This window comes from Ictalurus furcatus, chromosome 2 (assembly GCF_023375685.1).
Source record: "Ictalurus furcatus strain D&B chromosome 2, Billie_1.0, whole genome shotgun sequence".
Taxonomy (NCBI): domain Eukaryota; kingdom Metazoa; phylum Chordata; class Actinopteri; order Siluriformes; family Ictaluridae; genus Ictalurus; species Ictalurus furcatus.
Window position 1 is genome coordinate 884,916 of NC_071256.1, and position 26,625 is coordinate 911,540.

The 26,625-nt window shown below is 37.3% G+C and overlaps 3 protein-coding genes across 3 annotated transcripts in view; 1 reads left to right on the top strand and 2 right to left on the bottom strand.

Annotated features, from left to right (window-relative positions):
* The window catches only part of taar11 (trace amine-associated receptor 11), a 60,765-nt gene that overhangs the window by 1,229 nt on the left and 32,911 nt on the right, over positions 1 to 26,625 (top strand). The window contains exon 2 of the mRNA XM_053641765.1: positions 1,796 to 1,936. Coding sequence (XP_053497740.1) covers positions 1,907 to 1,936 — 30 coding nt within the window. The 5' untranslated portion in view covers positions 1,796 to 1,906. The remainder of the gene's footprint in view (positions 1 to 1,795; positions 1,937 to 26,625) is intronic.
* LOC128618261 (trace amine-associated receptor 4-like) lies at positions 2,640 to 4,225 on the bottom strand. Its single transcript, XM_053641798.1, has one exon. The coding sequence runs from the start codon at positions 4,223 to 4,225 to the stop codon at positions 3,206 to 3,208; it is 1,020 nt and encodes a 339-aa protein (XP_053497773.1). The 3' UTR covers positions 2,640 to 3,205.
* LOC128618253 (trace amine-associated receptor 13c-like) lies at positions 22,548 to 24,019 on the bottom strand. The gene has a single exon (XM_053641786.1). The coding sequence runs from the start codon at positions 23,736 to 23,738 to the stop codon at positions 22,707 to 22,709; it is 1,032 nt and encodes a 343-aa protein (XP_053497761.1). The 5' UTR covers positions 23,739 to 24,019; the 3' UTR covers positions 22,548 to 22,706.

Sequence of the window (26,625 nt, forward strand, 5' to 3'; positions counted from 1 at the left end):
AATAGGAAATCCTGTCAGGTTAGCTTAGCTAGAGTTAGCAGTGTATATTATGTATATGTATAAATAGGAAATCCTGTCAGGTTAGCTTAGCTAGAGTTAGTATTACATATTATGTATATTTATGAGTAGGAAATCCTGTCAGGATAGCTTAGCTAGAGTTAGCATTAAATATTTTGTATATTTATAAGCAGGAAATCTCAGAAATCCTGCCAGAAATCCGGTCAGGTTAGCTTAGCTAGAGTTAGCAGTGTATATTATGTATATGTATAAATAGGAAATCCTGTCAGAAATCCTGTCAGGTTAGCTTAGCTAGAGTTAGTATTACATATTATGTATATTTATGAGTAGGAAATCCTGTCAAGTTAGCTTAGCTAGAGTTAGTATTAAATATTATGTATATTTATAAGTAGGAAATCTTCTCAGAAATCCTGTCAGGTTAGTTTAGCTACTGTAGAGTTATCATTAAATATTATGTATATGTATAAATAGGAAATCCTGTCAGGTTAGCTTAGCTAGAATTAGCAGTGTATATTATGTGTATCTATTTCTAGGAAATCCTGTCAGAAATCCTGTCAGGTTAGCTTAGCTAGAATTAGCATTAAATATTTTATATAAATAGGAAATCCTCTCAGAAATCCTGCCAGGTTAGCTTAGCGAATGTACAGTTAGCATTCAAAATTATTTATAAATAGGAAATCCTGTCAGGTTAGCTTAGCTACTGTAGAGTTAGCATTGCATATTATGTATATGTGTAAATAGGAAATCCTTATCAGAAATCCTGTCAGGTTAGCTTAGCTAGAGTTAGCAGTGTATATTATGTATATGTATAAATAGGATATCCTGCCAGAAATCCTGTCAAGTTAGCTTAGCTACTGTAGAGTTAGCATTAAATATTATGTATATGTGTAAATAGGAAATCCTTCTCAGAAAACCTGTCAGGTTAGCATAGCTAGAGTTAGTATTAAATATTATGGATAAATAGGAAATCCTCTCAGAAATCCTGTAAGGTTAACTTAGATAGAGTTAGCAGTGTATATTATGTAAATCTATTAATAGGAAATCCTGTCAGGTTAGCTTAGCTACTGTAGAGTTAGCATTAATTATTATGTATATGTATAAATACGAAATGCTGTCGAGTTAGCTTAGCGAGAGATAGCATTCAAAATTATGTATAAATAGGAAATCCTGTGAGGTTATCTTAGCTACTGTAGTGTTAGCATTAAATATTATGTATATGTATAAATAGGAAATCCTGTCAGAAAACCTGTCAGGTTAGCTTAGCTAGAGTTAGTATTAAATATCATGTATAAATTTCTAAATCCTCTCAGAAATCCTGTCAGGTTATCTTAGCTACTGTAGAGTTAGCATTAAATATTATGTATATGTATAAATAGGAAAGCCTCTCATAAATCCTGTCAGGTTAGCTTAACTAATGTAGAGTTAGCATTACATATTATGTATAAGGAAATCCTGTCAGGTTAGCTTAACTAGAGTTAGCAGTGTATATTATGTATATCTATTAATAGAAATCCAGTCAGGTTAGCTTGTGCTAGCTAAGGTCTTAAAATCCTGTTAGGTTAAAACAGTTTAACTTGCTAGCATTTGTGGTGAAAATGATGAGCACAGTGAACACTATTTATTACAAGCTCTTTTGATTGTGGGTGAGATGGTGAGTATCGAGAGCTACATACGGTTGGTGTGTGAATTTACTTTGTATTAAACAGATGTTTATTTTTTTTCTATGAAAGTCGCAAACATTGCAGCGTTTACTTATTGTAGTCTTGTTATTTCACAGTGACACGAAAGGGATGTTCACCCAGTGTCTTCTGGGTTCTTCAGGTTCCTGGTTCCAGGTTCTCCAGCTCCACCATCACACTCACTGGAATAAAGCGGTTACGGAAGACGAATGAAGGGAAATAGAGACAAAACGAGAAAAGTAAGTGGTTAACAAAAACGAGAAAGGTAAGTGCAGAACAAAAACGAGACAGGTAAGTGGAGAACAAAAACGAGTAAGGTAAGTGGAGAACAAAAACGAGAAGGGTAAGTGCAGAACAAAAATGAGACAGGTAAGTGGAGAATAAAAACGAGTAAGGTAAGTGGAGAAAGTTGAGCAGCACACACTACAAACACCCTTCTACCTCACTCACTCATAAGCAAATATAAATTAATACATTTCAAAAGCTTAAGTTTCTGACAAAAATGAATATTATTCAACTTTAACATTCTGTACAGTCAGCCCATACTTTTAGTAATGTATTACGTTGTTCTTTAAATAAAAAAGCAAACATTTCTAAAAGTGCACAGACTGAGCTTTAAATACCTCTCAACCCCAAACTAACTGCATTAGCATAAAAATAAATAACCATCTGAACAGATATATTGTACAAATTGATTCACAATTAAACAAAAAAAAAAAAACAAATCCTTGAGAGTATAGAGTCTTAACTACACTATAGTTGTTGTTTTTTTTAAAACCTTTTTTTATTGTTATGTAAAGTAATCTACCAGCTCCTTTAGAGTTAAATTTCATTTATATTTCAGTCAAAATACCATTTACAATGTTTTTCATCTAATGTAATTTTCTACACTAAACTATATCTACACTAATAGAAAGCATATAACAGTATTGCATTGGGGAACCTGCTAAAATAGTATATATATTTTTTCTATCAAACCTGCAGATTAGCAGTTAATTTAGATCATGCTGAAATACTGTTTTATTTCTGATTTTCACCCAAAAACATATTTGTCTGGATATAATATAAAAATTACAACAGTGATGTTAAAAGAGCATGAACTGTTGCTGATTTTTCTTCACTGTATGTTATAATACCAATATATCGCACATGGTTCCCTTTTGCATTTGTGTCCATGGCACAATCATACTTTAAAAATAAACTAAAATAAAATAACACACTACACACATTTACTTCACTTTTCAGCACTCTAATCTCTAAAGGATCTATTCTAACAGTGCCATTTCTGCTTTTTTACTTTCACTTCCTCTACTTGAATACTATTTACAGTGTTTCCTGTAAATGCTTTAAACCTGCACCTGACACTATATACAACAAATTATTTGTATATCGCATGTCCCTGAAATTCAAAATGATTTATGATTATAAAGAGCAATACAGAAACATTATCCAGGTTATGGTTATCAAAAATTTCATTTTATACCAGTAACAATTTCTGCCCAGTAGAATTACTGAAGCACTAAGTTGCTTGAGCTTTTCAGGTGAAAAAGGTATCTTACAATGATAATCTTAAATGCCTTCTGAAAACGTGGATAGAAAAACCCATAGATCAGAGGGTTAAACATGGAATTAAAGTAACCAAACCAGATTAGTGCATCAAAAACATCAAGAGGGGTTGAAAAGTTGAGAAATGGATCAATAACAGTGGTGAGAAAAAAAGGCAGCCAACACAAAAGGAAAACACCCATAACAATACCCAGAGTTTTAGCTGCTTTTCTCTCCCTCTGATCCGATACTTGTTTTTTTGTCTCACCAGATGTAAGCCCAGCAGTTCTATCAGAAATTAATCTTGCATGTTTTCTTGCAACGTGAAAAATTTTAAGGTACAAACAGGTCATTATAGCTCCTGGAATATAAAAGTTAAGAAGTGGAGCGATAATACCCCATTCCTTGTTAAAAATCAAAACGCAGTTTCCAACACAGGTGTTCAGCATTTGTTCATCCAGACCAGCAATGTTAATTTTGGAAAAGACAATTCCAAAGCTGAACACGCCAGAAAAAATCCAAACGACAGCGATACACACGGCTGTGTTTCCATTTGTCACCTTCAATTTATAACCCAGAGGGTCGGTAATGGCCATGTACCTGTCAATAGAAACCAAACACAGGTGCAGGATGGAGGAAATACTTAGTGTCATGTCTAAACTGGAATGGATTTGACAAAACAGATCTCCTAAGAACCAACAGCCTTCCACCCATCGCACCATACTGAAAGGCATGACCAGGCAGCCCAACATGAAGTCCACGAAGGCCAAGGATAGGATGATGAAGTTAGTTGGAGAATGCAGCTGTTTAAAATAAGAAATAGTGATAATGACCAACAGATTCCCAAAAACAGTCATAACAATAGCAGTTAGTGTTAAGAAGTACATGATCACTCTGATGACAAAGAAACGTGTCGTTTTGAGGCAGGAGTCAGGCTGGTGTGGGAAGCAGAGCAGCAAAATCTCCACATCGGTGTTATTCATGAACAGAGTGCCCATCCAAACAAATTCACAAGTGTCCTTTACGAGTAAAATTCTGCCAAATTATATGACAATCAATCAATCAATCAATAAAGTACAAATGAAACAAAACACATTAAATCTACTTTAGCTGACAGATCACATCAACATCTATCAGATATCCTTTGCATGCGCACAAAATACGAAGATTAAAACAAGATACTGCTCCATAGTTACTTACTTATATATATTTTGCTGTTTAATGATGCTGTTTAAAAAAACCAGTAGAAATGCTTCAGTGTGACATCATCATATTTGCATGAAGGTCCCCTTGTCCTTGGTGAAGGTTTGTTTGTAATTAGCTAGCAACACTCTTGTTGTTTTTACCAGCTTTCTTGTCTATCCTAATATTGCCTGTCCTTTGCTTTCTGCTAATTATGGGTTGATGAAACTTATTGTTATACAATACAGAATTGCAACATATAGAAGAAACAAAACCAGATTCAATACATTAATCTCACCAACACACAGATACTGTACATATGAATAATGATTTAAAGTTTACAGCTCAACGAATAACAATATTAAGTAGACTAAAAAAATGCAAATATGCATAAATAGAAAAGTGTTTTATGTAGTGTGACTGATTTTGAAATAAGTGTTGTGTTGTTGACTTACTGTGAGAATATGTACTTTATATTCTTACAAATATGAAACACTGGACTTTGACAGAACCATTTGCTTAATTAATCTTTCCTAAGCCATACAGAAGCAGCTATGCTTTCTGTGCAAGAGTGAAGTTTAGTGTCCAGTGTTAAATTGTCAGTGATGAAGAATTTGAAAATTGTCATATGCACTCCCTGACGCATAGATTGGATTTGTTCCATCCTATTTTAACTCCTGAAATTGGACAGAATTAGTTTGAAACAATCCGGTTATTTTCCTGCAATGTTAAGACTGTTTACCTGTACATTTCGAACAGTGGCCTACAATCAGGATTAATAGGAGGACAAATAATAAATTAATTAAAAACTAGTCCATAAATTAACTGGTCTAAAATGCAGTCCCTCCAGGATTTCGTAATTTCGTGATCATAGAAATTAATGCAAAATCAAGCAAACTCTGCATTATTCAGAGGAGCTTGCAATTTTTCCAAATTACAAATTACCAAGTCGTGTCATGTGATGTCATCATAACGCCCATTTAGCATTGCAAAGTCTGTTACGTTAGCATGCAATATTAACTGTAGAGTTTTAATCAGCAACATAGTTATTCAAAATTAAATGCTAACAATAAACCTTTACCAAGTGTCAAGTGGTGGAAATATAGATGGATGCAAATGCAGGTATGTGTGCTAAAGGCAGTGTTTATTAAATAATCCAGGCAGAACAACCAAAGGGCAACTCAGACTCGTAAACAATGAACAGGCAATGGTCAGGTGATGAACAATCAGGCTAAACTAGGCAAGGCACAAAGCCCAAGGCGGAGCATGAGGGCAGAGCGAAGTTAACCATGGAGCTAGAGGAGGGAGCGGCGCTCTCCACGATGGTCAGAGGGAGGAGCAGTGTTCTCCGTGAGGCCACGGGGGGAGTGACACTCTCCGTGAGGCCTCAGGGGGGAGCGACACTCTCCGCGAGGCCAGAGGGGGGGAAGCGACGCTCTCCGCGAGGCCAGAGGGGGGAAGCGATGCTCTCCGCGAGGCCAGAGGGGGGGAAGCGATGCTCTCCGCGAGGCCAAAGGGGGGAGCGTCACTCTCTGTGAGGCCATAGGGGGGAGAGACGTGCTCCGTGGGGCCAAAGGGGGGTGATGTTCTCTGTGGACCAAGAAGGGGGATCGACACACTGCACAACGTCCTCAGTGGAGCAGGAAGGCAGAGTGACATCCTCGGCCACGCAGGATGGGGGAGCAGGCAGGCAGAGTGACGTCCTCGGCTGAGCAGGTAGGCGGAACGACGTCCTCGGCTGAGCAGGCAGGCAGAGTGAAATCCTCGGCAAAGCAGGGAGGTAAAGCAGAACTCTTGGCTGAGCAGGGAGGCTGAGTGGCGTCCTCCGTTGAATCAGCAGGTTGAGCGAGATCCGTTATAGGGGAGGGGGGGGAAGATCTTATGCTTAGCTTGGAAGGCCATCATTTTGGCCTCAGGCTGGAGCTCTGGAGTTGAGGTCGCCATGTTGACCTCCGGCTGGAGCTCGGCAGGGGAGACCACCTTGCGGGTCTCGGGCTGGAGCTCTGGAGACGAGATCGCCCCGTTGACCTCCGGTTGGAGCTCGGCAGGGGAGACCACCTCGCGGGTCTCGGGCTGGAGCGCTGGAGGTGAGGTCGCCACGTTGACCTCCGGCTGGTGCTCGGCAGGGGAGACCACCTCGTGGGTCCCGGGCTGGAGCTCTGGAGATGAGGTCGCTACGTCGGCCTCTGGCTCCCTCTCATAGGATGTGCTAAACGTCTTTCTGGGTTTTGCCATCTTGCTGGTACTCCCCAAAATATTTTTTCTCAAAAATTTTTTTTGAATAAAAAGTCTTAGGCACCCTGTCATAAACAGTTAAATGTAAGCTCTTTGCTCATGGTCACTGTTAATTGAATTAAAATAATAGCAATGAGAAATACTATTGGTTAATTGATAAATAAACAAGCATAATATATTTATTTTTGAATATCTTAAACAATAAAGAGTCCTAATTAAAAGAAGATTAACACAAGCATGATCCATATTAGGAAAAAGGCTAATAGCTTTCTAAGGAAATAGCAAACTAAGCTCAATGTCAAATTGATATTAAATGCAACCCATAGTAAGTACACATTATTTCATTTCTCATTTTATTTATATTTTATTAAGTTATTATATCTATTTTTTATATTAAATGATTTATTTATAACTAAGCACATTTTTTGTCTTTACATTTTATCAGTTTTCTGTTTGTTTGTTTATCGTTGTTCATTTTAGATCGATTCCCCAGTACAGTGTTGCCATGTCTGCTGATAATATTGTGTTTTGGGGGATTAAATCAAAACATGGAAACTGGAGCTGACTTTTCTCTGTCATGAAAGTAGTGAAACCGCACAGTCACCACTCTGGGCCTTTAATTCTCTCGCTATGTATTTGAGTTAGTGAAGAGCGTGAAGGAGAGCAGCAGTGTACTCCTTCTGAACTGTTGCTACTCTTGTTTATGATTGGTGAGGAATTATTTAATAAAGAAGTTTGAATTAAACCCACCTTGTAGCGTTAGCATTATTATTAATTTACTCCGCGTGAAGCCGCTGTGTCTACACGAGCAGGTGAAAGTTCAGGTCATTTTGCGTGATCAACAAAAGATGGTGGTTTGTGAGATTGGGAAGTTGAGAGAAGCAGATGTTCAGTGTTACTCTTCATCATAAAGGCTTCTCTGCAGTATTTTCACACTTATTCGGTTGACTGAGGTGATGAAAAGCAGTGTGAAAGTAACTGTTGCGCGGTGTAGATGCATTTTGGACTTCCTGTAGTTTTTATTCCGATTGTATTATACACTCCGAACAGGTCACTTGCACCGGTGCGAAAAATATTTATTCACAGTCACACAAAATACTTTTCAGTCGCAAATGCGAGTGAAATGGTTGCACTGTAGAGCCCTGAGTTTATCTGCAAAGTTTTTTCCCGTTCGGCATAATGATGTTTAATGTCCCCGACAACCTCTGTAGTGTCATTTAGCATCGTGCTAGTGTCATGATTTCCCCTTGCGCAAGTGCTGGAGCTCACAGAGAAGCTCACAGCTCGAGCGTTAAAATGCTAATTCCATTTCCAGGTTTTGGCACTACAAAATGATGTCATCCCTGCACTGCTCTATGTGACTGGCTATAAGTGTAGGAAGCGTTTGATTCAATCTGCAGCAGAGTTTTCTAGGAGCGGAGGACGAACTTTAAAACGTTAATATTGTTGTCGATCACGTTCATTTAATCGTGGGCAGTCAATCTCGTAATCGCGATCAATATCCGATTAATTGTGCAGCCCTATCTGAGACTACATTTTTTTTAAGCAAAGGCTCACCATACCAAATATTGACATTTTCATTTATTACTGTTTATTGCTCTTTATAGCATTTAACTTTAAATATAGATACATTTCATTTCATTATTTTTGAAGGCATCTTTGCCCTACAGCATTTCTTTGTATGTACCCAAGACTTTTGCACAGTACTGTGTGTGTGTGTGTGTGTGTGTGTGTGTGTGTGTGGGTGTTTATAATGACAGCGGGACATTACCATCCAATATACTGGTCTATATATTATAATGACAATACATATTTTAAATTAAATATATAAATATTGCTGCTTATTGTACATTTACAGGATGAAAAAATGTATGCACACCCTATATATACATTCAAATATATATTTGATAATTTCGCCAAGGAGTAGGTATAAGTAAATCAGGAAATGCTAGAAATTACTTTATTTTTTGGAATAAGGTAGATCTAATGTAATTGAAAAAAAAATCTGTATCTCTCTAATTAGGCACTTTAGGTACACCACATGAATGTTTTAGAGTTAATACTAACTCTTTTATTTATAGGCTTAATGGCTTTAATCCCCAAGAGCACCTGCCTTTACGAAAGCAGTTGTTTAGAGTCACATTATGATCTGAGTGTGAACAGCTAATAAGGGCCACACAGTTTTAACTGTGTTATTTATTTATTTATTTATGATTGTGTATTATTTTGTTTGGCCCATGCCAATATTAATAGGTGCTTTAAAACATAATAAACTCCAGGTGTTCAAAAACTTAATTGGCATTGCCGAAGTGTCCTTGGGCAAGACACTGAACCCCAAGTTGCTCCCGATGACAGGCTGACCTTGCATGGTGTGTGTGTGTGTGTGTGTGTGTGTATGTGAATGGGTGAATGAGAAACAGTGTGAAGTGCTTTGTAGAACCGTTAAGGTTAAAAGGCGCTATATAAGTGGAGAACATTTCCAATCTCTCAATGTTTTCCTCATAAACACTATTGTTTTTAAGACTTTAATGTCTTAAGAACTCCTCAGCATGGCCGATTTATGGATTAAGAAGTGCTCAAGTAGTATTTGCATTAATAGGGGTTTCGAATACCGTCTGTACTATTCATAATTCGAATATATTTTTGCTTTCAAGCTGCATACACTTTTATGTCAGAAGAATCTGGAGCAAATATTTTTAGTGTAACCATGAGATACAGTGTTTTCCTGAACCATGGGTAGAAAAGGCCATATATGATGGGATTTAAAGTTGAATTAATGTAACCTAACCAGACAAAAATATCAAAAAGTACCAAAGGGGTAGAAAAGTTAATATAAGGATCAAGGATAGAGTTAATGTAAAACGGCATCCAGCATAAATTAAATGCACCTACAACAATACCAAGAGTTTTTGCTGCTTTGTTTTCATGTTTCACCTTTTGTGAGAACTTGGTTATATCACTTTTGCCCTGCTTTGCACAATCAACTTTTCTTGCATGTTTTTTTGAAATGAGAAATATTTTAGCATATAGACAAATCATAACAGAACAAGGCAACAGGAAACATACACATGTATCCAAAACAGACCACAGTGCATTGAACAAAATGTTGCAATATCCCAGACAATATGTAGATGCAATGTATTCATCTAAATTTTCCACATTTGCTTTTGAAAGGAGGAGACCAAATGAATACAATGCAGCTGCAGTCCAGCTTACAGTTACCATAAACCATGCAACAGGCATAGTTACTCTTGTTGGGTACTGAAGTGGATAGCTCACGGCTTCATATCGGTCTACAGCGATACAAACCAAGTGGAAGACTGATGCAGTTGTGAGGAAAACATCAAAACTAGAATGCCAAAGGCAGAATTCCTCACCAAAGTACCAGCAGCCGTCTACAGACCTGATCATGCTGAATGGCATGACAATGACTCCCACAATCAGATCTGCCAGTCCTAGAGACATCACCAAAATGTTTGTAGGTGTATGAAGTTGTTTGAAATGAGCGATGGAGATGATGACCACAGAATTCCCTAGAATGGTAATAGTTGTCGCTAACAGCAGGAGAAAATATATCGCAGTTTGCGCTGCCATGTGGTAAGAAGCCTTCAAACAAGAGACATTTGAATCAGGAAAACAGTACTCTTTCAAATGTGCTTCTTCTAATAAAGATGGATTCAGAACTTCTGGCATCTTTAACCTGAAGATATCAAAACAGTTACCAAAAAAAAAAAAAGAAGCAGAACTGCTGGCCCCAACAGCTCTGGTCAAAATGATTCTTACTATAACTAATGCCACAAGTTATATTCACTTTCTGGCTGAGAATAGACACCACCTGGGAGATAGTAGTCCAATAGAAAAAATCCATTTCACTGTACAATAGGGAACTAAAATTACATATTTGATGGCATGCAAATTTACGCCGTCTATTTATTTATTTTTTTAATGAACATTGCTGCAATCTACTTTATAGACACAAAATACATTCAAGTTAGCATCTTCCAGCCCCAGAATTGCATCACAACCTAACCTGAGCTCTGCTTAGTATGGAAGTTAGTAGGATTCAAAGCTATATCTGATTTTAAAATCAAGAAGCTGTAGTGAATATGAGAAGATAAAAGGTGGCCAATGAAACCAATAGAGAGCCAAAGGAATATTAGTTTATCTGTTCGAGTGTGCAAGAACTTAGCCAGCATTTGAGCATATTAATGAACTTTTGGAGTGTGAATTAATGTTTAGTATTTTTCATGTTTGCTAATGAATGAGAACAAGTAAAATTATGGATGTGTTTTTGTTATCATTATGTAGTAATGATAGAGGGGTCAAAGGTTACACTTCAGAATCTTCAGAACTGCAGTAATGTTAATAGCAAAGTTGGAGTAACAAAAAAAAAATAAGATTTGAAAATAATAAAAGATACAAACAGAAAAATCACAAGAAGAATATTTTTAGTATTTGTGTAGTATAAAAATAATAATTATATAAGGTATAATGATATATGGTGATATAGAGTGGCAAGAAACTCTTATACCAGTGAAAGTTAAGACCCTGGCATTGAATGATATGGCTATAGAGCAACGAAACTGAAAAGAAGAGGGACAAAAGCTCAGCGTAGTGCTTGCCAATTAAATAAAATACAGTAAAAGACTTGATGTGTACAGACAGAATTTTCTGTTTGCTATCAGTTTTTTCAGCAGCACTGGTATCTCTGGTATACCTGGAATCTTGTCAAACCCTGCAGTTCTTTCCAAGTATATGTATTTCTTCCACTCTCTTCATTTGTGATGTTTGTCTTTACATTTAAAAAATGGGGAATGGTGAAAGTGGCAAAACTACAGTGAACAACAGCTCACTCAAATTCACTCAAAGCACATTTTTACTTCCAGTGACATACATCTTTTACTTTATTGTTCTTGAAGAGCACCAGACTATGATTCATAAAGTATCTTCATTGTACCTTGTACTTACCAGCTGTTTTTCAGCTTTGTATCCTAACACATCCTTCCAGCTTAGTATTGTTTATTCTCCATTTGTAAATTCGTATAACCTAAGGCCATATTTCTTAAAGTTGGACCTCAGGGGGTCTGTGATGTACTGTATATCCAGTGGCTCCCTGACTGTACTGTTTTATTAAGTCACATGATGGTGGTGGAAATTATGATCAACTTGTATCAAGATCGTTACGGTTTTATTTAGTTACTATATTCTAATTGAACACTTGAATAACTAATAAACAATAACTAAAATACTAGTATAAATAATGCTAACTTTATTCTAAGTAATATAACACACCATTGGCCATTTACCAGAGTAAGGAGATGGGAAAACTAAATTGTTCAAAAGCCCTAAAGACAGTAAAAGTCATGTTTATTCCAATCACTAACACTTGCTGGTGCACTATTAATGCATTTTCCACCACTGTATCGTGTCAACTCTGATCGCGAAGTCCGTTTCCCAGAATGCACCTCGGCCTACAGACTTGTCCACCCTGGACTACACTTCCCAAAACTTATGAACTCTGACACGATCACAATAACCGGACATCTGATTGCACTCACCTGTTCTCAGTCACAGCACATAAGAGACTCGCACACTACATGAAGTAACGCTCAATTTGTACTCATCTGAACTTAGCAAGCTTTTGAATCTGTGGTTGTTATTCTGGTTGTGATCCCGGTTGTTTCCTGGTTTTTGTATTTTGTATTTGTCTTGTTTATGTTATTTGCTGATCGCCTGACCATTCCCTGTTTTCTGTTTTCGATTTTCTCTAACAATTTGATTTGTCTGCCAGTCTTTCAATAATTACCAATTACACTTGGATCCATCTCGGCCTACTCTCCCTGACACACTGCTGCAAGCTCTAGACACGTTTATGTCTTTTCCTTTCTGCAAACAAAATGGAGATATAACTTTAACTATTTTTGTTAATAACACTTAAAATGGCCAAGGCAAGGCAGTTGTTGATCTGAAAAAATTAAAGATCATGCAGTTAAACTGTAGGATCACAAAATGTTCATTGTTATGTGGGGCGCAATACAGACCTGCCTACTTGAATATAATGAACAATTAAAAGTAGCACAATATTAACATACTTAATTGAAAACTGAATTACATTCAGGCTGTGCATTATAGATAATCATATATATACACACTTAACCCCATACAATTTATTAATAAGGTGTTTGTCTTTGCAAGCTTTTAAGAAAACGCCTAAGAGACCACGAATTTAATAATGGAGAATCTGGCCTATTAATTAGAAGTGTCAAAAGCACAACAGAAGTGTTAAAAGCACAAGAACACAGCCTGTTGAGTTTACATCCAGTGTAATTTTGGTCATTTGTAAGCATAGACTATTTTGTCTGACATCTCCATAATTGTGAGGAATATGTTTATTTTTATCATTCAAAGGGAAGTGCAGCATAATCTGGCACTAATAATTGGATCAAAACATTCATTCTGTCTTATGTATTATTGTCTAATGTATTATTTATTCTATAAGATTTTTTTTTTGTTTGTTTTTGTATTTTTTTAAATACTCCTAGCAGTTTTTTAATGTTATGTGTATATATACAGTATGTAGGAGTTAACTAAGATGTTGTTTATATTTTATCAGCAAAAATCTTCACAGCATAGTTTTTTTTTCTAAATAATTAAAGAAAACTCTTACCACAAACCCTAACTTATGAAATGACCTAATCCAGTTAATCAGATAATTTACATAAATCAGGTATGCAGATTTTATTGTGCAAACATTCATGTGAACTACTGTGAAACAACAAAATGCCTACACAAATCGTATTGTTGGACAAGGTTTCCCCCAAATAGCACAGTTTATTCAAGGCTTTCATGGGTTAAGAAAATAAGAGAGGATTCATTAAAAGAACTGCATTATAAAACATATTGTTGGTTAATTTATATGCATTTTATGAATATGAATCAGTGAACAAATCCTGCTGCTTTTATGCTGCATAAACCTTTATATCAGATGAGTGAGGGGCAAATATTTTTAGTGTAACAATGAGATGCAGTGTTTTCCTGAACCATGGATAGAAAAGCCCATATATGATGGGGTTTAAAGCTGAATTAATATAACCCAACCAGACAAACACATCAAAAATAATTAGTGGAGTGGCAAAATTAATATAAGGATCAAGTAGCGAGGTGACAAAAAATGGCATCCAGCAACAAATGAAGGCTCCTACAACAATACCAAGAGTTTTTGCTGCTTTGTTCTCATGTTTCACTCTTTGTGAAAACTTGGTTAAGTTCATATAATTTCTGCCTGGCTTCACACCTTCAATTTTTCTTGCGTGTTTCTTGGAAATGAAAAATATTTGTGCATACAGACAAAACATAACAGAGCATGGTAAAAAGAAACATATACACGCATCCAATGCTGCCCATAGTGCATTGAACAAAAGGCCACAATATCCCAGGCAACTTATAGATGCAATGTATTCATCTAATTTTTCCACGTTTGCTTTTGAACACAGGAGACCATAAGAATACACTGCAGCTGCAGTCCAACTTAAAGCAACCATAAGCCATGCAACAGGTATAGTTACTCTTGAAGGGTACTGAAGTGGATGGCACACAGCTTCATATCGATCTGTAGCTATAGAAATCAGATGGAAGATTGATGCAGTTGTGAGGCACATGTCAAAACTAGAGTGTAAAAAACAGAATTCTTCACCGTAGTACCAACAGCCATCCACAGATCTAATCATGCTGAATGGCATGACTGTGAGTCCCAGAAGCAGATCCACCAGTGCTAAAGACATCACCAAAATGTTTGTAGGTGTGTGCAGTTGTTTAAAATGAGCTATAGAAATAATGACAACAGCGTTCCCTAGAATTGTAATAGTCATCGCAAACACCAGTATAAAATATAACACCGTTTTAGACGCTACGTTGTAAGAAGCTTTCGCACAAGAGACGTTTGAGTCAGGAAAACAGTATGTTTTCAAATCTACTTCTTCCAGTAAAGATGAATTTAGAGCTTCTGGCATCCTTTAACATGAATCTGTTGAAAGCATCTGGAAAAAAGTGGACCTGCAGCCTTAAACAGTCCTGAATGAAATGATCCTCACCTCCCCCCAAAAGTGGTGAAAGTTATATTAGCTACATAGACCAACTGGGAGATAGTCTAGTAGGAATAAAGTTGCTTCCACCTATGAACAAAGCAGAATTAAAATTGCTATGTGAACACATATTTTGCTTAAAATGTCAAATACCTCATTACTGGACAGTTGGTCATGTAAAACTAACTAGCAAAGGCCAATGCTACAGAGCATCATTTGTGAACAGTACATAGTTTATACAGCTAGTTGAGTAATTTTGACATGAAATTAATTGTTATAAAGGACCTGAAGCCATACTACAATGTACTGACATGCTGGAAATCATATACATTATTGTGTAGGGCTGGTTTCATGGAGGGCAGGATTTTGTGGAGGGTGTGCATGAGCGAGAGATGATTGCTAGTGTTTTGCACTGTAACAACACGTCCAGTGACCCCCTCCATTTTCCTGCAGCATTCTGGTCCTCTTCTGATTTGCACAAATAGCCCTGGTTTGTGTGGTACACCGCACTGTCCTCCCAGTGCTGATCCTGAGTTGGCAGTGCTCTGAATTCACTAATACTCAGTTGAGACGCCATTAGTCAATCTGACTCACCAGGACCAGTCTTTTTGTGATGGTGTATGGTCTCTACCAAGATGCCTGGAACGTTCAGGTTGTAGTGGTAATAACCATAACACGGTTATGTTGTGTTAGCCAGTTGTAGGCAACCTGCTGGGACAGAAGAGCACTGGTCCATAACTGGCCTCACCATCTACTGTTTGCCTTTCCTCGTCTACTGCTACCGACTTTGCAGTCAAGCTTCCCGTCCATTCGTGATTATAGTGACTCTTGTAACCAGAGAGAGAGAGACCCTGCTTGGCAGAGCTTGCGAGACACGAGCGCACACACATACACACAAAGAAACGCAAACTTGAACCTGGCGAAATGAAAGCTGTGACCCGTTTCCTGTCATTCTGCCTTTTTGTTTTTTTTTTTGTTTGTTTTTTTTTTTTTTTTTGAATTTTGAAAGTGTACAGAAAAGCGCAGACTGAATAAATGTGAGTAAAGCTCAGTTAAAATTTTGCCTGTCTCCTGAGTCTTCCTCCACGCCCTCACACTGGGGTTCTACACACAAATAAACTAAAATCACATATTTAATTATAATAAAACAATTTGCAATAAAAGTAATTTGTGCAAAAGGAGCCCTGACCAACTAAATTAACATACTTTTCAGAATGTCGAAATTTCAATATCATAAATTCTTTATTCTAATATTTTGAGATAGTGGATTTTTGATTTCCATGAGATGTAAGCCCTAATCATCACGATTAAAACAAAAAAAGGCTTAAAATATTTCACTTTATGTGTAATGAATCTAGTGTGTCAATCCACATAGACTATATCATGCAACATTTTTTTTTTCATCCCAGACATAAATAATTAAGGGATTTTGTTAGGGCATATATGTGCATTAATGGGTGATCTCTCTTTGTGTGTGTCAACTATATTTTAATCCATAAATAAATTTCTGTCATGATGCATACAGTTGCATATCAGATGAATGAGAACAAAATATTTTTAGAGTAACAATGAGATGCAGTGTTTTCCTGAACCATGGATAGAAAAGGCCATATATGATTGGGTTTAAAGTTGAGTTAATATAACCCAACCAGATGAAGACATCATAAAGAACTAAAGGGGTGGCAAAGTTAATAAAAGGATCAAGTAGCGAGCTGACAAAAAATGGCATCCAGCAACAAATGAAGGCACCTACAACAATACCAAGAGTTTTTGCTGCTTTGTTCTCATGTTTCACTCTTTGTGAAAACTTGGTTAAGTTCATATAATTTCTGCCTGGCTTCACACCTTCAATTTTTCTTGCGTGTTTCTTGGAAATGAAAAATATTTGTGCATACAGACAAAACATAACAGCGCATGGTAAAAAGAAACATATACACGCATCCAATGCTGCCCATAGTGCATTGAACAAAAGGCCACAATATCCCAGGCAACTTATAGATGCAATGTATTCATCTAATTTTTCCACGTTTGCTTTTGAACACAGGAGCGTGTAAGAGTACACTACAGATGCAGTCCAACTCGTAACTGCCATAAACCATGCAACAGGTATAGTTACTCTTGTAGGGTACTGAAGTGGATAGCACACAGCTTGATATCGATCAATTGCGATAGAAATTAGATGGAAAATAGATGCTCCAGTGAGGCACATGTCAAAACTAGAGTGTAAAAAACAGAATTCTTCACCGTAGTACCAACAGCCATCCACAGATCTAATCATGCTGAATGGCATGACTGTGAGTCCCAGAAGCAGATCCACCAGTGCTAGAGACATCACCAAAATGTTTGTAGGTGTGTGCAGTTGTTTAAAATGAGCTATAGAAATAATGACAACAGCGTTCCCTAGAATTGTAATAGTCATCGCAAACACCAGTATAAAATATAACACCGTTTTAGATGCTACGTTGTAAGAAGCTTTCGCACAAGAGACGTTTGAGTCAGGAAAACAGTATGTTTTCAAATCTACTTCTTCCAGTAAAGATGAATTTAGAGCTTCTGGCATCCTTTAACATGAATCTGTTGAAAGCATCTGGAAAAAAAGTGGACCTGCAGCCTTAAACAGTCCTGAATGAAATGATCCTCACCTCCCCCCAAAAGTGGTGAAAGTTATATTAGCTACATAGACCAACTGGGAGATAGTCTAGTAGGAATAAAGTTGCTTCCACCTATGAACAAAGCAGAATTAAAATTGCTATGTGAACACATATTTTGCTTAAAATGTCAAATACCTCATTACTGGACAGTTGGTCATGTAAAACTAACTAGCAAAGGCCAATGCTACAGAGCATCATTTGTGAGCAGTACATAGTTTATACAGCTAGTTGAGTAATTTTGACATGAAATTAATTGTTATAAAGGACCTGAAGCCATACTACAATGTACTGACATGCTGGAAATCATATACATTATTGTGTAGGGCTGGTTTCATGGAGGGCAGGATTTTGTGGAGGGTGTGCATGAGCGAGAGATGATTGCTAGTGTTTTGCACTGTAACAACACGTCCAGTGACCCCCTCCATTTTCCTGCAGCATTCTGGTCCTCTTCTGATTTGCACAAATAGCCCTGGTTTGTGTGGTACACTGCACTGTCCTCCCAGTGCTGATCCTGAGTTGGCAGTGCTCTGAATTCACTAATACTCAGTTGAGACGCCATCAGTCAATCTGACTCACCAGGATTAGTCTTTTTGTGCTGGTGTATGGTCTCCACCAAGATGCCTGGAACGTTCAGGTTGTAGTGGTAATAACCATAACACGGTTATGTTGTGTTAGCCAGTTGTAGGCAACCTGCTGGGACAGAAGAGCACTGGTCCATAACTGGCCTCACCATCCACTGTTTGCCTTTCCTCGTCTACTGCTACCGACTTTGCAGCAAAACCTGCAGCTAGGCCACTGAGTCAAGCACATGGTTCAGGATGTATTTATTGGAAGTGACTTCAGAGTTACTTACAGAAGTAAGCTCTGGATAAGGGCTTCTGCCAAATGCCATAAATGTAAATGTCTAGAGATGTCCTGCAGACATAACTCTCCTGGATGTATGCAGTGTCTTGTTTACAAGAAAAGGCTTACATATTCACCAAGCTAAGGCACTCTGTCTTTGCACTGAGATGAGGAAGTGTGTTCTTCAGACACAGGCTGATAACCCACTTCATTGTCGGACTCCTTGTGAACATGTCAGTGTTTTATACCAATATGTCTGACCTATAGATTCAGAGTATATGGTTTGTTTTGACAGTGACCCACTCATCTAGGGCAGCAGGTCTGGTAGGGTTTACAAATACCCCTCTAATGCTGCTACGCATTAGCATGAACAAAAGGCTAAATGTTGTCTGGAATAGTAATAAAACAAACACTAGAATTCGCATCAGCCAAAGTATGCAAAAATTGAACAGTTTCAAAAAATCTTATTAGCACGAGTCTTATTAGCAAGAAGCAAAAGATACGAGCACAATCTTTTAATACACTTCCTTAATTCCTCCACCTCTTTGAACCCCTTCAGTCAGGTTTTTGTAAATTTCATAGTACTGAAACAGCATTGGTCAAAGTTACCAATGACTTATTGATGGCCTCTGATTCTGGAGCTACTTCCATTCTTATTCTTCTTGATCATAGAGCTGCTTTCATTACTGTGGATCATGGTCTTTTACTTACCCGCCTTAAAAGTGTTTTTGGTGTGTCGGGGACAGTTTTAAACTGTTTAAATCCTATTTTACTGACTGTTCCCAGTTTATTTCTATGGGTAGTTACAGGTCTGACAGTAGCTCTGTGCTCACTGGTGTTCCTCAGGGTTCAGTTTTAGGCCCTGTACTCTTCAATATTGATCTAGCTCCACTTGGGCATTTGCTGCGATCGCTCGGCCTCCATTATCACTTTTATGTTGACAATACCCAAATCTACATTCACTCAAAATCTGGTGAAAACCTTGATGTTGGTTTTCTTTCTCTTTTTTTCTGAGATAAAAACGTGGATGAATAATAATTTTCTGTGCCTGAAGAGTGGGAAAACTGAAGTTATGCTTGTAGGTTTCCGTCATCAAATTCTCAAAGCTGGTCCACTGTCTCTGTTTGTTGATGGCTCTGTTCTAGAGACTCAAAGTAAAATGAGGAACCTTGGAGTAATTTTTGATACCAGCCTCACATTTCATTGTTTTGTTCAGAGCAAAAAAAAGCATAAAGCATCCTTTTTTCACCTCAGAAATATAGCAAGACTGCGCCCTATGCTAAACTTCTCTGTGGCTGAAAAGCTGATTAACTCATTCGTTGTCACTCGGCTAAATTACTGTAATGCTGTTTTAGCCGGAGTTTCTAAATCCACAATCAATTAACTTCAATATGTACAAAACTCTGCCTCCAGGATCCTGACTGGGACCAGGACATGTGATCATATTACTCCTGTTTTGGAGTCCTTGCACCGGCTCTGGTCAGGTTCCATGTCCATCAAAATTATGATGTTGACATACAAGGCATTACATGGCTTGGCTCCTCATTATATATCTGCTTTATTAATCCCTTACACCCCAAATCGCAGACTGCGCTCCTCACAGTGCAATTTGTTAACTGTTCCACAAACACGCTTAAAATCTATGTGTGACAGGGCTTTTTCTGGCTCTGCTCCCTATTCAACCTGCCTTATGCCAACAATCTGGGCTGATTGAGGTGGTGTAATGGTGTGGGGAATGTTTTCTTGGCACACTTTGGGCCCATTAATACCAGTCTTCAGTCATCACTTGAATGCCACAGCCTATTTGTGTATTATTTGTGACCATGTGCGTCTCTTCATGGCCACAATTTACCCATCTTCTAATGCAGTGGTTTTCAAAGTGGGGGCCTCAACAATTTGGTGTGAAAAATAAATAAATACATGATTTTCTCTTTCTCGCTCTCAGACAACCTCACGCACACACACAATCAATTCCTAATGTAATGAAAAAAAATAATATAGCAATAGTGCTAAGTATCACTTGTAATTGCAATAGCTATACAGAACCAGCAGGTCTGTACTGTGGCATGGTTTCAGGTTCTTTATAAGCATGCATTTAGGTAAGCATTTACTTTATTGATGTAGGGCAGGTTTCATGAATGGCAGGTTTTTGGCAGAACTATAAATTATATGGCATTTGGCAGACACCCTTATACAAAGCGACTTAGATTGATCTCATTTATGAGCAGGTGAGGGTTAAGATCCTTTGCTCAAGGGCCAGCAGTGTCACCTTGGCAGTAGTCCAATGTCGTAACCACTGAGCTACCATCGCCCTTGTATAACATAATCTATAAATGAGTGATGATTAGTGATTACCACATTTTTTCACATCCAAGGTCTGTTTGTTTTCCTGGCCAGCGTTTTTTTGTTTGTTTGTTTTTTTGGGGGGCCCTTTTTCCACAAACAGCCCTGGCTGGTGGTGTAGTCATTAACTGGGGCAGCTGTGGCTCAGGTGGTAGAGTGGGTTGTTCACTAATCATAGGGTTGGTGGTTCGATTCCCGACCCACATGCCTCCATATGCCAAAGTGTCCTTGGGCAAGACACTGAATCCCAAGTTGCTCCCGATAGCAGCTCTGCTGCCATTGATGTGTGATACTTACCTGATATGTGCCTCTTGGATCAATATAGTACATTCCTTTTGTGCAGAGCTTCTGCTTCATAAGAATGGGGGGATGTTAAGAAGGAAGTTGTGGTAGGTTGGAGGAATTTCGGTGGAGTTTAGGAGTACATTTGTAAATGAAGTGCTTATTCATAGTGGCATTAAGGATATACTTGTTTGTGCACTTTTTTTTTCTGATTTTTGGGACTGTTTGTATCACCACAGACACTGTAAATAAACATCATTGCACCGACGTGCTGTTGTGGCTTAGCCATCATTTCTTGTGCAGAGAGCCATTACCAACACCCCTCATCACAAAGGTGCTATATAAGTGCAGACCATTTACCATTAACCACCCAGCACTGTCCTCCCAGTGATTCTGGGTTGGCAGTACTCTGAATTCAGGAATACTCAATTGAGAGGCCTTCAGTCAATCTGCCTCATGCATCATGTAGAATTTTTATGGTTAAAAATTATACTGACTGTGTGATGCCCTCCAGCTCAACTTGGTGTTCAATTGTTAGCATTGCTACCCATATTAGCTATCACTGACCACACAGTTTGCAGTTATCACTTCTCTTATTCTCCCTGCCTAGCTGGGTTCTTCCTCTCTGCTATATTTTTTTCATTCTTTGCCATCAGACTGACTAGTCTAGTGTGCCTGTGGCGAAGCACTGCTCATGTTGTGGAGTGAAGTTTCCTTGCTATCCCGTGTCTAGGCCACATGCCTACAATTGATGCCTGTATCGCATCGCCACAAAAAAAGTCAAATGTAGTAAGAATAGCAATTATTCAGCACTAGAATTAGGATCACCCAAGGTGTGCATTGAAACACACTCATTCGATGGTGCAGAAAATGTTTAAAAGTTTTTTTTTAGTCCATGTGTTTATTAATCACTTTCACTTTTCTCAGTTCACCAACTCAAATTCCTTCACAAACTTTAATATATCCAAAACACTGCTGCTTTATTACCCAGACATACCAAGAAATCTGTCCATATCACTCTTGTCCTTCAGCAACTATACTGGCTACTTGTTTCAGCATTCAGTTAAAAAAAATTCTTATTAAAGCACTTTGTTGATTTGCCCCTTCTTACCTCTCTGAAACTAAACTCTGTTCACTTGGAGCAGCCTCCATATCTGGTTATATAAGACTCAAGGATGATAGACAATAGTTTAAAACCTTTTTAACTGACTACAGATTCAGCAAACTCAAATTGCACAGGTAAAATTTCAACTAAATTATATTTTCCAGCACAAGGGAATTAATTGACATTGAGGATATACTTTACATGTGTGAAAAGGCTTCACAAAAGTCAAAACAAGACAAAGCATACGTAGACTTTTTTTCTTCTTCAAAGAATAAGACAGGTGTAATCACCAGCATTGACCAATGTCCATAGTATATTTGCAGTTTTAATTAGTAGGATAATTATATTAGTACGACAGCCAGCTCACAATTCATTTACATTTTTGTTTTAATTCTGATCCTAACAAATGATATGACATTGTAATACAGTAAAGCTGTATTACATGAAAATGTATCCAGCCTTCTGTTGTTGCTCATACCATAAAGACATACTGTGAAATGTACACATTTTCCCAAATGTCAACACTTAGTGAAATAATAATTTTCTAATTATATTTGGATCCAAGACAACTACATATAAAATGCTCCATGACACAGGCCTTTAGAATTAAGGAAATAAACAATTACTGTGCAAAGTGTGTCTAACCACATTGAATATATCATACAACAGTTTGTTTCAATATTTTCATCCCAGACATAACTAACTAATGGGCCTCCTCTGTTTGTAGGTCAATAAATTGTTGTTACGATGTATACACTTTCATGTCAGATGAATGAGGAGCAAATATTTTTAGTGTAACAATGAGATACAGTGTTTTTCTGAACCAAGGATAGAAAAAGCCATATATGATGGGGTTTAAAGTGGAATTAATGTAACCCAACCAGACAAAGACATCATAGAGTAATATAGGGGTGGCAAAGTTAATAAAAGGATCGAGTAGAGAGGTGAGGAAATATGGCATCCAGCAAAAATTGAAGGCACCTACAACAATTCCAAGAGTTTTTACTGCTTTGTTCTCATGTTTCGCTCTTTGTGAAAACTTGGTTAAAGCCACGTCCGTTCTGCCCTGCTTCACACCTTCAATTTTTCTTGCATGCTTATTTGAAATAAAAAATATTTTAGCATACAGACCAATCATAGCAGAGCATGGTAAAAAGAAACCTGTAACAATACTCAAAATAGCCCATAGTGCATTCATAAAAAGGCTACAACTTCCCAAGCAATCTGTGAATCCGTTGTCTACACTTGCTTTTGTTAACAAGAGACTGTAAGAGTACACTACTGCTACAGTCCAACTCACAGCTACCATAAACCATGCAACAGGTTTAGTCACTCTTGTAGGGTACTGAAGTGGATAGCACACAGCTTGATATCGATCGATTGCGATAGAAATCAGATGGAAAATAGATGCTCCAGTGAGGCACATGTCAAAACTAGAGTGTAAAAAGCAGAATTCTTTGCTGTAGTACCAGCAGCCGTCCACAGACCTGATCATGCTGAACGGCATGACTGTGATTCCCAGAAGTAGATCCACCAGTGCTAGAGACATCACCAAAATGTTTGTAGGTGTTTGAAGTTGTTTAAAATGAGCTATAGATATGATGACAAAAGAGTTCCCTATAATTGTAATAGTCATTGCAAACACCAGTATAAAATACAACACAGTTTGAGTTGCCACATTGTGAGGATTTTTGAGACAAGAGGCATTGTAATCAGGAAAACAGTAAACTTTAAAATCTGCTGCTTCTTGTAAGTAACTAAGAGATCCTGGCATCCTTCAGCATCAGAGTATTAAAAATATGTGTAACAGTTGTGTCTCATAAAAGATCGTGTATCAAATGATTCTGTTTGTTAGAAGAGCAAGAAGTTATATTTGCATCCTGCTGGGTGAAAGAGACCACCTGGGACATAATAGTCTAATAGGAATGGAATTACCTTTACTTCTGAACAACGTGGACCAAAAAATTGTATATACTGGCCATGCAAATATGTAACTGGTTTTTAATTTTAACATGGATTAGTCTTTGAAATTTTCTTTTGTTAATCTTTTGGTAAAATATTATAAATGACAGGTTTCACCATAATGTTGAATATTACTAACCATCTATGTCCAGTGCTGCTAAGCATCACGTGTGAGCAGTCTATAATTTACCCAGCTCGTTTATTCATTTGGACATCTGAATCCATATTACAATGTATGGATCTGTTGGAAATTATTGAGTTTTTTTGTTTGCATACTCTAGTGTGTTTACAACTTCTCTAATCTTGTTCAGATGTTATTAAGCATGTAGACCAGTGTTTCATTACCTTTAATATTTGACAGTGTACAAAGTTTTAGTGAGTGTCTGATTTAAGGGGGGGTTTAGGGGTTAAAGTTATGCCCAGGCTCTAAATTGTAGGGTGGAAAATAACCATCATACCCTCACTATTAATGATGAGATTTATAGAAATATACCTATAAAGGAAGAACACTAAGGGCCTAAAATAAGAAAGTATGTTACAATAATTGATTCCGTATCTAATTTAATATTTTAAATACGTGATTCCTGAGTGATTGTTGGCAAAGAAGTGCGTAGTAGATATCATCAGCATTTCAGTGAAAAATTGAGGCCCTGACAGTAAAGGATGTGATCAAGGGATAGCATGAAAAAGATTTTTTTTTAAACACCACTAGCCACAGTGGCTGATTTATTTTGCTTGTTTTACGGCTGATTTGTGCTTGCCAGCAAAATGGTATCTATTAGTGAGTTAAACTCGACCTCAGTAATGATTATTTGGTGATGTTTTCTGTCTTCAGGAAGCATATACCATTGAAAATATTGATGTTTACCAGAGATATAGACTTGGATATAGATCTAGATTTAGACATATATGTCATATAATCTCAATGAGGCCTTGGCAGTATTGCCATACCAGGGATCTCACTAGTCTCTTTGATTGATAGAGATTGGGGCTTGCTAGTGATTTCATTGCAGTTGTGCTTCATCTTGCTTGGAAAATGACAGTTTAAAATAAAGCTTAAAATATAGACGTTTCTTGTTTAGTCTGTTCAAATGGTTATTGTTAGTGCATTGCATCTGTTATGGAATAAATAGGCTCTTCCTGTCATATTTAATGCAAAATTTATTTATTAGTACATTACTACATTTATACCAATTTATTATACACACTGCCTATCAACTCACCCTAATGGATATAATAAATAAAATTGTAATATGACATAAATTTACTATATAGTATAGTAACTAAACACACTTGGAAAAGTACACATTTTGTTGAATGATACTGTTCTTAGGTGCAATGAAACAAAGTTGAATCCAGTATTCCTGCCCCACACTGAGTGAATAAAACAGTAGCATTTTAAAATGATGTTATTGTATCCAATTCTGTGTCAAAGCTTCTGTTAGAGTATTTCTTTAGGATTGAGGCTTTTAATATAAACAGATTTTTAATTGTAAATGTTCCTAACTACTGTGAAATACTGGCAGACCTTTATATTAGAGTCTACACTGATGTACATCATGAAAGCGAAAGTGTTGGGCATGTATAATTCTATGTTAAAGGATTGGTGACATGTCATCTGTATTGAATTAAACAAACAAACAAAAAACATTTAAAACAAATTCATTCTGTGCTAATTATAATATATATAACATCAGGTTGCATAAACCTTTATGTCCGAGGAGTTAGGAGCAAATATTTTCAGTGTAAGAATGAGGTACAGTGCTTTTCTGAACCATGGATAGAAAAGACCATATATGATGGGGTTTAAAGTTGAATTAATGTAACCCAACCACACAAACACTTCATAAAGACTAGGAGGGGTGGTAAAGTTCAAAAAAGGATCAACAACAGATGTAATGAAATATGGCATCCAACAGAAATGGAATGCACTTACAACGATTCCAAGGGTTTTTGCTGCTTTGTTTTCATGTTTTACCCTTTGTGAAACCTTTATAGTTCTGTTGTGTCTGCTTTGTTTTGTGGCCCCAATTTTAATTGCATGCCTTGTGGAAATTAAATATATTTGAGCATACAGACAAATCATGAAGGAGCATGGCAAAATTAAACCTATAAATGTGCTTAAAACAGCACATAGTGCATTGATCAAAAAAATACAGCTTCCCAAGCAGTTTATAGATGCAGCGTAGTCATCCAGGTTTTCCACATTTGCTTTTGTTAACAGTAGACTGTAAGAGTACCCTGCAGCTATAGTCCAACTCAAAGCTGCCATAAGCCATGCAACACGTTTAGTCACTCTTGTAGGATACTGAAGCGGATGGCACACAGCTTGATAACGATCTACAGCTATAAAAATCAGGTGGAAAATTGATGCACCGGTGAACAAGAAGTCAAAACTAGAATGCCAAAAGCAAAATTCTTCGCTGAAGTACCAGCAGCCATCCACAGACCTGACCATGCTGAACGGCATGACTGTGAGTCCCAGAAGCAGATCCACCAGAGCCAAAGACATCACCAATATGTTTGTAGGTGTGTGAAGTTGTTTGAAATGAGCTATAGAAATGATGACCATTGAGTTCCCTAGAATTGTAATAACTGTTGCAAACACCAGTAATGAATATAGCACGGTTCTAGCCACTACATTTTGAGAAATTTTCACACAGGAGACATTTGATTCAGGATAACAGTACTCTCTCAAA

Bases quoted from the DNA above. Each gene is read 5' to 3' on its own strand.
- LOC128618253 (XM_053641786.1), bottom strand. From the start codon at position 23,738: ATGCCAGGATCTCTTAGTTACTTACAAGAAGCAGCAGATTTTAAAGTT.
- LOC128618261 (XM_053641798.1), bottom strand. From the start codon at position 4,225: ATGAATAACACCGATGTGGAGATTTTGCTGCTCTGCTTCCCACACCAG.